Below are 15,619 nucleotides of genomic sequence, written 5' to 3'. Positions count from 1 at the left end.
GTTCCCAAGCGCCTAGTGTGTGCACCCCCATTGGATAATGAGGACCCAGAGGGGGATAAGATGGGGCACCTGCCTCCTGTCTAGGGTTGGGGTCCCCCAAGTGGGATGCACGAGATGATGCGCCAGGGTAAGAAGAGGATGTCAGAACTGGGAATGCTCACTTTTTGGCCTCACCCTCCTACATGTTCCAGTTTTGCGCCGGTTTTATATATTTAAAAAATGTTTTATACTATGCATTGTATGCATTATAGTTAATGTGTATCGTTCTAAAATACATGTAGTAACTTATGGACGCAAGAGGTGCAAGGGCCCAAGCCCCTTGCCATGAGCAGTGTTGTCTTGTACAATGCCATCGTGGGCAATGCTCCTTCATCAAACTTCCCAAGGCCCAGTGCACCTGAGCACAGGTGTGTGCTGCCAAACTGCACTGTCTGGAGCAGAGGTCTTCACACCTGGACACCTCTGAGGAGAGGATGCAGTCACTGGGCTTTAACCACAGTGGGCAGCATTTTTCTCTTGTCCTGGTTTGTAAAACAATGCACGTTTCCTCCACAGCCACCTGCTCCCCGAAACACCCAGGCCCTGCTCTGGCCACCTGTAGCACCAGGGCAGTGTGCTCAGCCAGCTTCAGGGCCAGGGCAGTGTGCTCGGCCAGCTGCAGGGCCAGGGCAGTGTGCTCGGCCAGCTGCAGGGCCAGGGCACTGTGCTCGGCCAGCTGGAGGGCCAGGGCAGTGTGCTCGGCCAGCTGCAGGGCCAGGGCAGTGTGCTCGGCCAGCTGGAGGGCCAGGGCACTGTGCCCCGCCAGCTGCAAAGGCCAGTTCTCTCACTGTCTCAGGCCGGGTGGCTCGTGCACAGCCTCGGGGCTCCTGGGTGTCTCTGGGCCTGCACTGCAGGTGGCCATGGGCCTGAGGCCTCGGGAGCTCCGGCAGGGGTGGGGGTAAAGGCCAAGGACACTGTGATGTGGCCAGTGCTCATTGGGGCATGGAGAGAGGGCCTCTGTCTGCTCTCTCAGCTCCTCAGCCATCAGCTGGCTCAGCCTCCTGCGGTGGGAGGGCCTCACTGGAAGCCTCCAGGGCTTTTCTGGAGCAGCCCTGGCTGTGGGAGGCAGAGGGGAGGCAACCCCCCTCCAGGATCCTAGGCTGCCCTGGGGGCACCCGAGCTCTGCCCTTCTCCCTGGAAACAGCCACCCCCACCCCTCCCACACCCCCCACACCCCACACACATACACACACACACCACACACCACACACAAAACACAACGCCCACATTCAGTCACACACACCACAGATGCTACACACATATCACAAGCACACATACATACACCGTACAGTGTAACATACACCACTCAAAACGCACACATATACCACATGCGCACCCCATCTCCTACTGTCAGCACAGGTAGGTAGTTATTAGCGTGAGGAAGAGAGCTAGTTGTTAACATAAGGAAGCAAAGGGGATTAGATCATCTTAAACGGGGAAGCTGGAGCAGGGAGCAGGGCAGCAGCATCCCCACCAGCTGACTGTCACCAGACAGGCTCACACACTACAGGGAACTGCCGGAGAGGAGACTTCATCCTCAGAAGGGATAGGACCATCTCCCCGGGGTGCTGAGGCCCGGTCTGGTACCAGAGCGACGGGAGGAGACTCCTCGCTGGGCACATGCTCAAGAGGAGCGGGCTGCTGTAATGGCACTTGTGGGCATGCTCCGTGGGAGTCAGGGTGCGGAGACAGGGCGGGACCTCGCCTGGGAACATGGGAAAGGCATCAGATTGGAGAGAGGACAGGAAACCCCCCAGAGTTTGCTGGGGAAAGTCAGGAGTCCGGGTTGGAGCATGTGAATGGTGCCGGTCCTTTACCTGACCAAGAAGAGAGATGGAGGACTGTCAGGGCAGTGCTGTAGCGCCTGCCCACCCTCTCCGTCCCCGAACTCACAATAAAATCCTGCATCACATTTTAACTCCTCCATGCGGTGCCTTTGACCTGCTTTCCTCATGACACCACAAAAGAACTCATTTTTCACCAGCCACACTACACACACACACACATCCACACCCACACACACCACACGCATGCCACATGCACACACACCCATGCACACCCATGCTACAGTAGCCACACACAACCATGCACACCCTCAACACATACAGCACTCAGAACACACACACAGGCTGATAGAGACACGTAGCAATATTAACAAAAGCAGAAGTGTCTTAGCAAGACCGCCCATGCTTGGAAGCAGGCACCGGCTCCGTCCCTCCCTCCCCTGCGGCTGAGAGCCCTGACAGGCGGCCCAGGCAGAGAGAGGGGGGCTGAGAGAGGTGGAGAGGGGGTAGAGGAGGGAAGGGGGAGAAAGGAATGGAGGGGGGAGAGGGGGTGGGGGTGGGGGGAGAGGGGCAGGGTGGGTAGAGGGGCAGAGAGCAGAGGAGAGGGGCTGAGGGGGTGGAGGGGGGAGAGGGAAGTGCAGTGAGAGGGGGGATGGGGGAGAGGGGCAGAGGGGGGTGGAGAGGGGCAGAGAGGGGTGGAGAGGGGCTGATAGGGGAGGAGGGGGGCAGGTGGGGGTGGAGGGGGCAGAGAGTGGGGGAGAGGGGCAGAGGGGGCAGATGGGGGTGGAGGGGGCAGAGAGGGGGGAGAGGGGGGAGAGGGGCGGAGGGGGGCAGAGAGGGGGCGGGAGGGGCAGCCAGGGGCCCACCTTGAGAACCTGGCTCCCCGCCTGCCCCCGGCGGATAGTCCCGCGGCCCAGCTTGATGTCTGCTGACTCCAACTTGAAGATTTCCCGCAGGAACTTGTTTTGGGAGGAGTGGACCAGGGTGAGGATATCTGTGCTCAGCACGTCTCGGTTCTTCTCCAAGAAGCCTGTGGGCAGCAGGGCGCCCACCCGCCGGCTCAGCTGCACTGTGAGCCCACGAGAGGGCCGCGCGGGGGCCTGGCACAGGGCCTGAGGCACCTGCACCCTGCCTCCTCTCGTGTGTGGCCAGCGGGAGGCCTGCACGCAGCACCAAGCCAGGTCACATGGACAGGTGACCCCACCCCACAACTCCACCCCATCCAGGCCCCTGGCCCAGCGCCCGGTCTCTATCTGCACTCTGGTGGCCGCCCCGCTCTGTGCCACACATCTGCCGAGGGCCTTCCCAGTCACCCCAACCGGACCCTGCCCCTGCCCCTCCCCCCCAGGGCACTTCTTCCTCTTCTCTGCCCCCGGCCCTGGCCCCTGTCACCCGGCCCGGCCCGGCCGTGCCCTGGCCCCACATGCTGTCTGGGACGCTCTTTCCTCCCAACCCAGGCGGCAGCTCCCGCTCGGTGCCCAGACCAGCTCCAGCGCCGCCCCGTCCCCTCTGCGGCTCTCCGGGCCCACAGCCCTGCGCAGACCGTCTCTCGGGCCCTTTGTGCAGCCGGGGATGCTCTGAGGCCTTGCCGTCTCCTCCCCCAGCCTCGGCTTCCGGGGCCAGGCCGCGGGCAGCAGGGGCCGGAGCGGGTCCACCGCCCGCACCTCTCCCCGTCACCCACACCTGCTGCGCCGTCCGCACCCTGCGGGCACGTCCCCTCGGTCAGGCCTGACCACCGAACCCCTGGGGCCCTCGGGGTCTAACTCGGGGTGGCAGCGACTTTGCTTCTCCTGCACCCACATGGAGGAGGGAAGAAGTTAAACGCCTTGGCCTCCTGGCTCCCAGGACGTCGGGCGTCTCACTGCCCCAGCTGCTTGCAGGCTACTCCCTGTCAGGTCAGCCTTTAGGCTGTGCAGCCTGGGAGGGAGCACGCTCCCTTAGGCAGTGAGTGTGTGAGCTGCGTTGTGTGCTGCATGTGTGCACGTGTGCTGTGTGCACGTGTGTGTGCTGCGTGTGTGCGTGTGTCTCTGTGTGTAAGCATTTGTGTGTGCTGTGTGTGTGCACTGTGTGAGCATTTGTGTGGGAGCATATGTGTGCTGCGTGTGTGCGTGTGCCCGTGTGTGCACTGTGTGAGCATGTGTGTGTGTGAGCATATGTGTGCTGTAGCAGACATGTTTAGGAAGCAAGCACATGTGTAACTCACTATGGGGACCTGGGAGCCTGGGACCCCCAGGCCGTCCACAGCCCTTCTCTGGGCTCGGGAGGTCCCGCAGGGCCCGGGCTCCGACTGAGCGCCCAGAACCTGGGGAGGCCAGTGTTGTCAGCTGAGTCGGGTCTCCCCACAACCCGCATGTTGAAGTCCTAACCGCAGGACCAGAGGGACTCCGTGTGGAGGTAAAGTGGTCGGAGGTGGGGAGGTTGAAGTGCAGCTGCTCGGGTGCTCCTAGCCCGGGCAGAGCCGCAGGAAGAGCAGCGCCGGACAGACGCACAGACAGAAAGATGCGGAGCAGCTTCCACCCGCAGGCAGGGGCCTCAGAGGGCGCTGCCCTCCTGACACCGATCTGGGGCTCCAGCCTCCTGAGTGAGGACCTAACCTCTGCCCTTCGGTCGGCGTGACTTCCCTGGGGCAGCCCCAGCCACCAGCAAGGCAGGTCCCGGAGGACAGGACACACCCCCCATCATGAGAGTGGGCTGGCTCTGCAGTGGGCGCAGACCCACTGGCAAGGCTGCCCTGCGAGCCAGGCCTGGAGGGGCTGCTCCGGGGACTCCGAGGGCTGGCTCTGCATGAACGGGATCCCGACTTTCCTCTCCCACTCTGCCCTTTTTTTAAGTCACCCCACCTTTTAGTGCAGTGCTCCGTGCATCCCTGCACAGCTGGGGGGGGGGGGGCTCGGGGAGGAGCTAAGGGTGGGAGGGAGGGAGGGAGCTCAGTGCCTGGGAGAGGGGCTGCCCCAGGAGCCTGACGGGGCACAGCCCTCAGAGCTGGAATGATGCCAGGGAGCAGGTGCCACCTCAGCTCTCCAACTGAGCAGTGTGCCCGCGAGGCTCCAGCTACCCAGCCGGACACGTCCTTGTTCCTGCATCAGAGCCGAGAGTCGTGCTGCGCTCTCCGGCCGCAGCTGCACCCTGGACACGGCTCCCTCTTCTCGGCTCACCCAAGGGTGGCCCACCCAGGTCCTGCTTTCTCAGTCAGAACCTTGCTCGATCCTATCTCAACTTATACAACAAGGAACTCACAGAGATCAAAGGCCTAAATGTAAAGCTAAAGTCAGAAAACTCTTAGAAGAAAACGCAGGGGAAGTCCTGGTTTGGACAGTAGTTTCTAAGTCATGAAACCAAAAGCATGAGCAACAACAAAAAAATAGGTAACCTGACGAGGTAGCTCAGTTGGTTAGAGCGTCGTCCTGAAACACCAAGGTTGTGGGTTCAAGACCCAGTCAGGGCACATACAAGAATCAGCCAATGAATGCATAAACAAGTGGAACAACAAACCAATGTTTCCCTCTCTCTCTCTTTCTCCCTCTCTCCCCCCCCCCCATTTCCTCTTTCTCTAAAATCAATCAATAAAAAAAATAGGTAAGTTGGACTTGATCAAAATTAACATTTTGTGCTTCAAAGAACACTATTAAGAAAGTGAAAAGATAACCCACAGAATTAAATATTTACAAATTATATATCTGATAAGGTACTTATATTCAGAATACATAACAAACTCTTACAACTTGACAATAAAAGGACAACCCAATTAAAATATGGGCAAAGGATTTGGAGAGAGATTTCTCCAAGGATGACATGCAAAAGGCCAGTGAGCACGTGAAAAGACGCTCGACACCACCAGGCAACACGAGGCACAGACCCAAACCACCTGAGACACCACGTTAAGCCCAGGACGGCCATCACCAAACGCAGGCGGTGCCGTGGGTCGGCGAGGGCCCGGAGAAACTGGAACCCTCATACGTCGGTGTTGGGGACGTAAAACGGGGGGCCATTTTGGAAAACAGTTTGGTGGTTACACAAAAAGTTAAACTGGAGGGCCCAAAGAAGTGGAAACATATGCCCACATAGCAACATGCACATGAGTGGTCATAGCAGCACCATTCAAAATAGCCGAAAAGTGGAGCAACTCAAATGTCCACCAACTGATGGAGGAATAAACAAAACGCGGCTGTTACGCTGCGATATGAAGAGACAACGTCTGGCACCTGCCCACACGGATAGCCTTGGAAGCACGGTGCTCAGGGCCAGACGCCAGTCACAGAGACCACGGCTCCGTCCGTACGAAATACGAAGAGCAGGCAAACCCGCAGAGAGGGAGGGGTGGCTGCCAGGGGCTGGGAGGGGTGGGGGCAACATAGAATAACTGCGAGTGGGAGATTTCTTGTTGGGGTGATGAAATGTTTTAAATTGTGGCAACAGTTACACAACTCAGGGTGAACATACTAAAATCCATTGAGTTGTGTGCTTAAAATGGGTGAATCATGCCGACTGGCATGGCTCAGTGGTTGAGCATCGACCTATGAACGAGGAGGTCACAGTTCTATTCCTGGTCAGGGCACATGCCTGGGGTTGTGGGCACAAGCTCCAGTGAGAGCATGCAGGAGGCAGCTGGCCAATGATCCTCTCTCATCATTGATGTTTCTATCTCTCTCTCCCCCTCTCCCTTCCTTCCTTTCTATATATTTAAACCATATATTTAAACCAAAAAAAAAAAAAAAATGGGTGAATCGCATGGTATGTGAATTATAACTCAATAGACTATTACAACCCAACCAAAACAAAACATGCCTGGCCCATTCAATCCCCTCTTTCCCACTGCTCTGCAGAACGACCTAAGGTCCCAGCCTGCCTCCGGGGCCTTCCTGAGCGCAGCCGGGAGCCTGCAGCGAGCCTACCTTCCGCCTGGTAGTACACCTCTCCAGCAAAGTGGGCAATGCCGAACCTGGCGTCGTGGATGTTCTTGGGCTGCAGGAAGGCCTTGTTGTTGGCATGGACACTGTTCAGTTTTTGCAGCATGGTGGCATCCGTCCCCTGGGAGAACACAGACACCCTGTGGGCTGAGGTCCAGAGCCCAGCCACAGGGGCAGCGGGGCACCCACAGAGCTCAGGGCCTCCCACTGGCCAAAGCAACCGCTCAGAATGACCCGCCGCCTTCCTACGGACAGGAAACTGACACTGAGGGGGCGGGGCTTGTCACATGAGCCAGGCAGAGCCTGGGCAGATACTGGGTCTGCCACCCTCCAGGGCCAGCTCTCTGACTTCACCCTTCCCACCACGGTCCAGGCGCCCAGCCTGGCTTCCTGTTCTCTGGATGAAGAACTCCTGCTGACTGCATCTGAGAGGCGTCTCCACAGGCACAGGCAGGTCTCCCCAGGGACAGGCGGGTTTCCCTTCTCTGTCCCAGCCGCGGCCTTGCCCGCGGGTGCCCAGGAGGCCTCCCTGGGGCGCTCTTGAGTCTGACCAATGACTGAGATCTGGGTCATTCTGTGGGGAGGGGGACAGGTTGCCGAGCGAGCTGGGCCTGGAGGGAGAGCAGGCCTGGCTGGGAGGTGAGCGAGGCTGGTTTGCTGATTCCTGGAAGAGGTTCCAGCCACTTCAGAGCAAAGGAGCCACCCAGGGAGTTTCCCAACCGCCTGAGGAGACTGATGGGCGGGTCTCCACCAGAGGGCGGGCTCCAGGCGCACCTGTGGGAGGCGGCTCTCCTCGTCCAGGAGGGAGATGATGCTCATGGGCTTCAGGGCCAGCAGGTCCAGGGTGGGCCGATTGTCCGTGTAGCCCACGAAGTCCCAGGCCACGCCCTCGGAGCGGTACTCCTCCTGCTCCAGGGTGAACACGTGCTGCACGAAGAACTGCTGCAGGTGCTCGTTGGCGAAGTTGATGCAGAGCTGCTCGAAGCTGCGGGCAGGGTGGGGAGGGCGTCGGCTCTGCCCTGCGCAGCCCTGAGCACACTCCCCGGCATTTGCGCAGAGCCCACAGGTGCACCACAGACGCACATCCTCATTCCCAGCCAGCTGTGTGCACCCAGCACAAACCCTCCCTCCTCTCTGCTCCGCCCCCCACCTCACCTCCCTCTGCGGCAAGCACGCTAACAGAAGGAGCGGCTCTGAAGGCATGCCATCCACCCCTGCCTCAGCTCCTCACCACCCTCCATGAGCTCTGTGCCAGGGCTGCCTACCCTGACAGGGAAATGGTCCCCGGGAACCAGTGTAACAGCCCGGCTTATGGCAAGGGCCTGGGCATGAAGGGAGCGTCTGCAGACTCAGGAGTGGCTGCTGGGCTCCCGCCCCTGCCCTCCCCTCGGGGGGCAGTCAGCAAACAGGAATCATGCTGACCCCTCCGCCCACCTCCTCCCCATTCCAATCCAGCTGGGCACGCTCTGCCCTGCAAGCGCCCTGACTCTTCCCACTCCTGCTGCCGCGGCACAGCCACCTCCCCTGCTCCAGTGAGCGCCCCACGGTCTTTCTGGACTTGCCCCCTGGTCCCTCGGGCCTTTTGGACTCGCTATAGAGCAGTGGTTCTCAACCTTCCTAATGCTGCGGCCCTTTAATACAGTTCCTCATGTTGTGGTGACCCCCAATTTCATTGTTACAAATTGAATGTAATTAAAGAATAGTGATTAATCACAAAAACAATATGTAATTATATATGTGTTTTCCGATGGTCTTAGGCGACCCTGTGAAAGGGTCATTCAACCCCCAAAGGGGTCGCAACCCACAGGTTGAGAACCACTGCTATAGAAGGAGCTTTCTGACCTGCAGACCCAGCTCACCCCTCCCCGGGCAGGACCCAGGGACACAGCAGGAAGACTGCCTCTGTCCCAGAGTGGCCCCTGGCTGGGCTGGGCCGCTCTCCTCTCCACGGGCTGCTTCCCCATCCCCATCCGAGTCCTTACACATTAGCAGTCGCTCCTCTCCTGCCTCCCGCCCAGGCCAATGGCATCCCCGGTCTCAGACAGGCCGTCCTGCTCAGGATGGCTGCTGATCGCTGCAAAACCTCATCAGACCTGGACTGGCTGTTCCACATCTGCTGACCCAGGAGGTGAGGGCACAGGTGGCATGTCCCCCACTCCCCACGCTTTGGTCGGAGCGGGCTCCATGGACACTTGTGGGGGGCATGGCTGAGTGACTGGTCACCAGGCTGAGACTGCAACCCTGTCACAAAGGCTCCTTGGCCCCTTCCGGGAGGGCTCCTTGCATCAATGGCCTGACCCCCACAACCCACTACTCATGCTCCTGAAGGTTTCCAGCTTGGTTTGCCCACTGTCTCCCTTGAGGACAGAAACCACAGCCTGGCCACCTCTCAGCTCCCATCACTGGGCGGTTCTGCCAGCCTTGCCCATGCTGCTGCCCTGCCCGCACAGCCGGCTGGAGCCGCCACGCAGCGGCTCGCATGGGGAATGGCTTGTGTCTGACACTCCGGCTCACCAAGGGGCCCTCAGGTTCCGGTGGATGGGCCCGGGGCAGGGCCTGTGAAGGCCAGGCCAGTCCAGGCTGCTCTGACAGCCCAAGGCCCCACTTCGTGGGACCAGTCCCGGGCGCCCCCTGCCAATGATGAGCCAGGCTCGCCTGAGAAGCTGCTAGTAGATTGCATACAGGTGCTTCCTGCTCGCTCCTCACTTCTCTCACTTGCTAATGTGCCAGAGCCTCAGCTATCCTTGCCCTTCAACACCCCAGCCTCCCCTCACCTCAGCCTTCATCACTTCACCGCTGGGGGGCACTCTTCTGACCTGCCTCCTGGCTCCATTCAGCCTCCATTCAGGGTTGCTGGGACCTGGCCAGAGAAGGCCTGCCCTGCCTTTCCACTTCCCAACGAAAACAGCAGGGACGCCCCTCTTCACCTTACTGAGCATGATAGGGCACCTGAAGGTGCCAGCCAGTCAATGTCCTTGACTTTCTATTCACCTTAACCCTAAAACTAATCCTACCCCTACCCCTAGCCCTAACCCTAAACCTAATCCTAACCCTACCCCTAGCCCTAGCCCTAAACCTAACCCTAGCCCTAACCCTAACCCTAACCCTAGCCCTAACCCTAACCCTAGCCCTAACCCTAACCTTAATCCTAACCCTAACCCTAACCAAGCATGACAGAGCACCTGGAGGTGCCAGCCAATCAATGTCGTTGACTTTCATTTTCACAATAACCCCACCTGATTACTTGCTCTGATTCATGAGGAGAGCAGATGGCCCCAGAGGGGTGACAACTGCCTGGCTCTCAGGTGCTCTCGCTCTGTGCCTCCTCTGGACGCGCTAGGGTGCTGGGGGCACACAGACCAGCTCCCTGCAGGAAGACTCGCCTTCTCAGCGGGCTCAGCCTGCGCTGGGATTGGAAGTGGGAGCCCTGGGGGAGGAATGGCTGCCCGCTCGCGTGGTCAGTGAGGAGTGGGCTTATCGTCCATTTCCTGGAAGCAGGTGAGCAGAGACCATCCTGTCATACCTATTGTTCCGGAAATTTTCAAAGCCAAATATGTCCAGGAGGCCAATGGCCCTTCGCACATGTTTCGGGTCCTGGGAGGGGGGAGTGAAAATCGCAGCGTTGATCTTCTTGACGATCCACAGGAAGAGGTGCCCATAGATGCCCTGAGGAGACATGGGTGCAGCCCATGGGCTGTGGGCCCAGGAGGAAGGTTGTCCCTTTCCCCAAACTCACCCGGAAAGGCTGCGCTCAGACCTACTGAAGGGCATCATCCCTGCTGTACAGGCAAGAGGCCACGCCCAGGGAGGCGGGGGGGGGGGGGGGGGCGCCACAGTCAGCGGGCGGGTGCCAGCAGAGCCGGGACTGGCCAGCGGCCCACGCTGTCCTGCTCTCCACCTTCCTCCGCTCCGCACCTTGACTAGGGCGTCCCTCCGGTCGGCAGCCTGGGTGGTGCTCAGTGGCCTGGCGACCAGCTCCCCGCGGATGGCGATGGAGTGCTTGACCAGACAGTCCCGGAGCGCCTGCTGCGTCACCTGGGAGGAGGGGGGCAGCTGAGGGAGCAGGGCTGGCTCCGGGGTCCTGACCTGCTTGTGCCATGTCTTGTTCCCTCTCATGACCGACACATACGCCCCAGGCCTGAGGGAGGGCAATGCCCGTGACTAGGGCCAGGCCCGGGGGACCAGAGTCGCACCCTGGGAGGGCCTGGAGAACGTTCGGGTGCACCAGCTGGGCCCTGAGCAAACCAGCTGCTCGGCTGACCAGCCCTGGGCTGGCCTCTGGGGCGCAGGAAGGAGTTACCACCCCCAGGTGGGCCTTGGAGAGCCAGGGCAGGGCGGGCTCTGCGGCCAGGCCTTGGCAGCAGTGGGATACGCCCCACCCGTCACTCCTGGGGCTGCAGGCCTGAGGGAGCCCCGCCCCCAGGCAGGGAAGACCAAGCCGGCAAATACCCAATGTTTCTAAGAACTCTGCTCCAAATGAAGAGCACGAGCAGCAAGATGTGCCTAATGGGACTGCTTTTCTTCCTTTTCCTCCCTCCCTCCCTCTCCTCTTCCCTCCCTCCCTCCCTGCCTCCCTCCCTGCCTCCCTTCTTTTCTGCCTTCCTTCCCTTCTTTTCTCTTCTGATTCCATTACTTTCCCACCAGAACAGCCAGTGGGGTGCGGTGTGGAAGTGACCCAGTCCCCCAGTGCAAAGGCATTTCCCTGCCCGTGCCGGCTGCCTCCTGAAGCGAGGCTCTGAGGCTCCGTTTCTCAGGGTCTGCGGAGGCCAATGGTGTGAGCATGCCTCCCTTTCCAGAGCAGCAGCTCTGGGGCAGCCTGGGGACGAGGCTGCAGGCAGGGTGCGTTTGGTGGGAGCCGGGGAAGACCCAGGGAAGGGTCCAGTGGCCCAGCGGGTGGAGAGTGAGCCATCGCTCTGCTACGTGGCTAACGGTGAGCTCACACTGCTGCCCTCTGCTCCCACCCCCGGCCTGCGATGGCAGAGGTGCATGGGTTGAGCTGAGAGCCTGGGAAGGGTTATGGGAATCAGGGGTCAGGGGTCTGTCAGCTGACCCCTGGGAGCTGGCAGACACCAGGCCAGGCTACCTCCAGGAACGTGGCCACTGTGGGGAAGGCAGGCGTCTCCATCACATCGGAGGAATCCAGGTTCTCAAAGACCGCAGCTGCAGGGAGAAGGTGACCGCTGAGTGGCAAAGCACCCCAAGTGCTGGACAGCCCAGGCCCCAGGAGCCAGTGCCCCCGAGGCCACCCTTCCCGCTCTGCCCCTCAGGTCAGGGCCTGGCCCAAAAGGAAGGGGAGAAACCCGGGTTTGTTCGGGGGAGAAGCTCGGTGGGCTGGGCGGGGCTGCGGGGCGGGGACAGAGGGGTCCATTAAGGAGGAGAGGAGCCATCAGCCCCTTAACTCACTGCTGTGCATAGAAACCTGGGCCAGCACTCGCGAGCAGGCCTCCCTAACTCAGGGTCCGCCTCTGCGAGTCAGCCTCTACCTTAGGGCTGCCAGGATTGGGGGAATAGGGAGTATTGCTTGTGTGTGTGTGTATGTGTGTGTGTGTGTGTGTGTGTGTATATTAACTTTAAAAAATTGTACAATTGTCCAGGCCGGTTTGGCTCAGTGGATAGAGCATCGGCCCATGGACTGAAGGGTCCTGGGTTCGAATTCCAGCCAAGGGCATGTACCTCAGTTGCAGGCATGATCCCAGCCCTGGTCGGGGTGCATGCAGGAGGCAACCAATTAATGTGTCTCTCTCACATTGATGTTTCTCTCTCTCTGTCTCTCCCCTCCCTTCTACTCTCTCTAAAAACCAATGGAAAAATATCCTCGGGTGAGGATTAGCCATAAACAAACAATTGTACAATAAAGCATAGAGATAAAAAAGTGCATAGAACGCTAAGGCATGTTACAGTGGTAATTATTACGTCAGCACTGTGCAGCCATTGCAAAGTGACAGCGCCCACGGTCGGTCCTTCCTGCGATGCCTTCTCTCCGCCAGAGGCAGCTGCTCTCCCAGCTCCTGGAGCCTGCCCTCCCCCTCCCTTACTTTTTCACTAGATCTACACCCCTGAACAGCACTCAGCTTGCCCTGCTTTTAAGTTCTGTGTCAGGTGGTGTAACGATCTACGCTTTGTGCCGGCTTCGTTCCCTCAGCGTCACACTTAAACGCCTCCATGTCCTGACGCCCCGGCTGGTCGCCCGGCACCCCTCTCACTGCAGAAGGGCCGTGTGGTCGCAGGCCGCAGGCGGCCACATCGCCCGGAGTCGGTGTCCTTGCAGGGTGAGAGGCAGTGGTCCAAGGTCATGCTTTCCACGTGGACACCCAATTGCTCCAGACGTTTACTAAAGTCTGTCCTTTCCCACGGGTCTGTGAACTGGTGTGTCATGAGTTCTGAGCCAGCCATAATCTCTTCAAATACTGCCTATGCCCATTCTTTTTCTTTTTAAATTTTAAATAAATCTTTATTGTTGAAAGTATTACATACGTCCCCTTCCCCCCCCCTTGCCCTCCTCCCGCCCACGCCTGCCCTAGGCCTTCAGCACCCTATTGTCTGTGTCCATATATGCAAGGTCTTTGGTTGATTACCTACTGCCGGGAGCCGGTCCATGCTTGCTGTTTCAAGGGACCTGGCATATATGGCATACTGTTCTTAATATGTTTGCTCACCTTCTTGGCACTATGTGTTTTAACCAAGGTCTCTGAGAAAGGTTGTTTCCCCAGGTAGGGATTTTCCCCTGAAGTTAGGGAGGGAATAAAACCTCTTAACTAGTGCCAGGTGGGTAATTAATCACTTTAACTACGAACAATCATGCTTAAGCTACATAATCTTTACTCCCTGGAATGAAGATAAGAAACGCCCTAACCTTTGTAATAGAGATTGATAGGATTGAATCAACTGGTATAAATACAGATGTAATAAGACAGCAAGAGACAGAACTTAGAACACAGAACTTAGAATACGGAACCAAGAGAGACGGAACCTAGGCACAGAATCTACACAGAACGTTCTCTAGAGACAGAAGAACTTCACTGGAGAGAACATGGCAAAAGTTCCTGGACAGAAACTGGCCTCAGAACCTAGAGACAGAACCTAGCGAGAGAACATGGCAAAAGATCCTGGACTGAACCTGACTATAGAAATTGGCAAGAGAACCTGACTAGAACCTGGTGACTGAACCTGGCTGGAGAACCTGGACAGAACCTGGCTGGAGAACCTAGCAAGAGAACATGGACACAGAACCTGGCTGGAGATCCTAAGCAGAACTTCACTGGAGATCCAGACCAGAACTTGGCTGGAGATCCTGGCTGGAGATCCTGGCTAGGCTGCTGATCAACTGAACACTGTCTCCGTGTCCTTCCTTCTTCGCCGACTCTGTCTACACCTTTGGGGACCCCTGGACCTGCTGGGGTTGGACCCCAGCAACCTACCCCTCCGCCCCCCTCCCTGCCTTCCCTCCGAGATCCCTCACTCTGTCTCATTAGGATCCGGCTCAGCCTATGCTGGTCTTCTCTCTGCATCCTCTGCGCAGGGGGGGCTCGGGCGGCATCCAGGCCGGCACACCCCGGACACCGGATGCCGACTAGCTGGTCTGCAAGTCCGTGCCTGGCCGTCTGCTCTGCTCTACCCACACCTCGGGGGGAGCTCTTTGGGGTGCCAGCTAAGTGTGGGGGCTGACTGGTGGCGTCTTCATCTTTGGAGTGCCCTAATCTTCAACATCTTTCCCTAACCCCACAAGGCCTCCAAAATTATAGCTAAAACTTCCAGGTATTTTTTGCAGACCGGGTTAGACCGCGTGACTTCAGTGGCTCTTCAGGGGAGAGCCCTGAGGGGTTCTCTCTCTCTTTCCCTGCCCCCCACTCTTCCTCCCCAGGGGTGCTTGAGGGGAACATTACCCATGAACTCCACGTTCCCCAGGTGGAGAATGGCTGCCAGCAGCTTGCTGAGGTCCCAGTGCTCAGCATCGGAAAACATGAGGATCTTCAGCGCGGAGCGCACGTGGGCGTAGTCCTTGGCATCGTCCAGCCCCTCGCAGGAGGTGCAGTTCCCCTGTAGAATGGGGCACCTCAGCTCCTGGTAGGGCCACCCCCACCCCCTCCTTCGTGTAGGGCCAACCAGCGAGCAGCCTGGAGGGCTCAGCCCAGGCCCTGGAGTGACACCCCCTGAGGGGCCACGGGACGTCCAAGCCCCAAACACACAAGTCCCTCCAGAGGCTGAACCAGAGGCGCGGCCAGCGCACGGCGGCTGGCACACGGCCCAGTCCTTCCGCCCGCCTCCCCACCCACAGTGGCTCCTGACCGCCCTCCCGGAGGACCCTGCAGTCACTTAGCAGACAGATGCCAGCGCTCTGTGTGCCGGGCTCTGTGCTGTGCTGGAGGCGGAGGGGCGGGGGCAGATTCGGTCTCACAGGTGCCAAGAGCAGGGCAGGCGGCGCCTGTGCGCTGGCGAGGGAGGCCAGCCCCCAGGAGGAGGCTCTGGCTGCCCCACAGGCTGAGCTTCCCAGGGGCCGGGGGAGAGGGATGTCCAGACAGAGAGCAGCCAGGCCGGGTGGAGGTGGGAGGCAGGAGCCAGGACACATGGTGGTGGGTTGGTGGTGAAGGGAGAGGTCCCACGACCGTGGGATCCGGAGGGACTTGGAAACATGCCATGGGATGTGGTCTCAGACTGGCCTGGGGAGGTCTGCAGGGTGAGTGACTGAGCAGGCCTCCTGTCTGCAGGGTGGGCGGTGCACCAGGTCAGAGGAGGGGCCCAGGGGCCTGCCAGGGTCCAGGCAGGAGCTGAAGGCCAGAGGCAGTGCCTGAGGGGCTGCACGGGAGAGGACGTGGGAGATGGGATGCCGCCCGAATAAGTGTAAGCAGGCTGCTCTCCTGGGGTTCACGGTCTAGGGGCACCCACAGGACG

General features: G+C 59.3%; 1 protein-coding gene across 1 annotated transcript in view; it reads right to left on the bottom strand.

Moving 5' to 3' along the window:
- Positions 1-15,619, bottom strand: part of MYO7B (myosin VIIB) — a 90,307-nt gene that overhangs the window by 39,184 nt on the left and 35,504 nt on the right. Inside the window, exons 9-15 of the mRNA XM_036320702.1 lie at positions 14,614-14,767; positions 11,814-11,890; positions 10,646-10,765; positions 10,254-10,396; positions 7,505-7,715; positions 6,716-6,851; positions 2,690-2,853 (exon numbers count right to left, since the gene is read on the bottom strand). Of these exons, the coding sequence (XP_036176595.1) occupies positions 2,690-2,853; positions 6,716-6,851; positions 7,505-7,715; positions 10,254-10,396; positions 10,646-10,765; positions 11,814-11,890; positions 14,614-14,767 (1,005 nt within the window). The remainder of the gene's footprint in view (positions 1-2,689; positions 2,854-6,715; positions 6,852-7,504; positions 7,716-10,253; positions 10,397-10,645; positions 10,766-11,813; positions 11,891-14,613; positions 14,768-15,619) is intronic.

This window comes from Myotis myotis, unplaced genomic scaffold (assembly GCF_014108235.1).
Source record: "Myotis myotis isolate mMyoMyo1 unplaced genomic scaffold, mMyoMyo1.p scaffold_m19_p_8, whole genome shotgun sequence".
NCBI classification, from domain to species: domain Eukaryota; kingdom Metazoa; phylum Chordata; class Mammalia; order Chiroptera; family Vespertilionidae; genus Myotis; species Myotis myotis.
The sequence above is the reverse complement of the archived record's forward strand: the minus strand, read 5'-3'. Positions and strand labels throughout refer to the sequence as shown.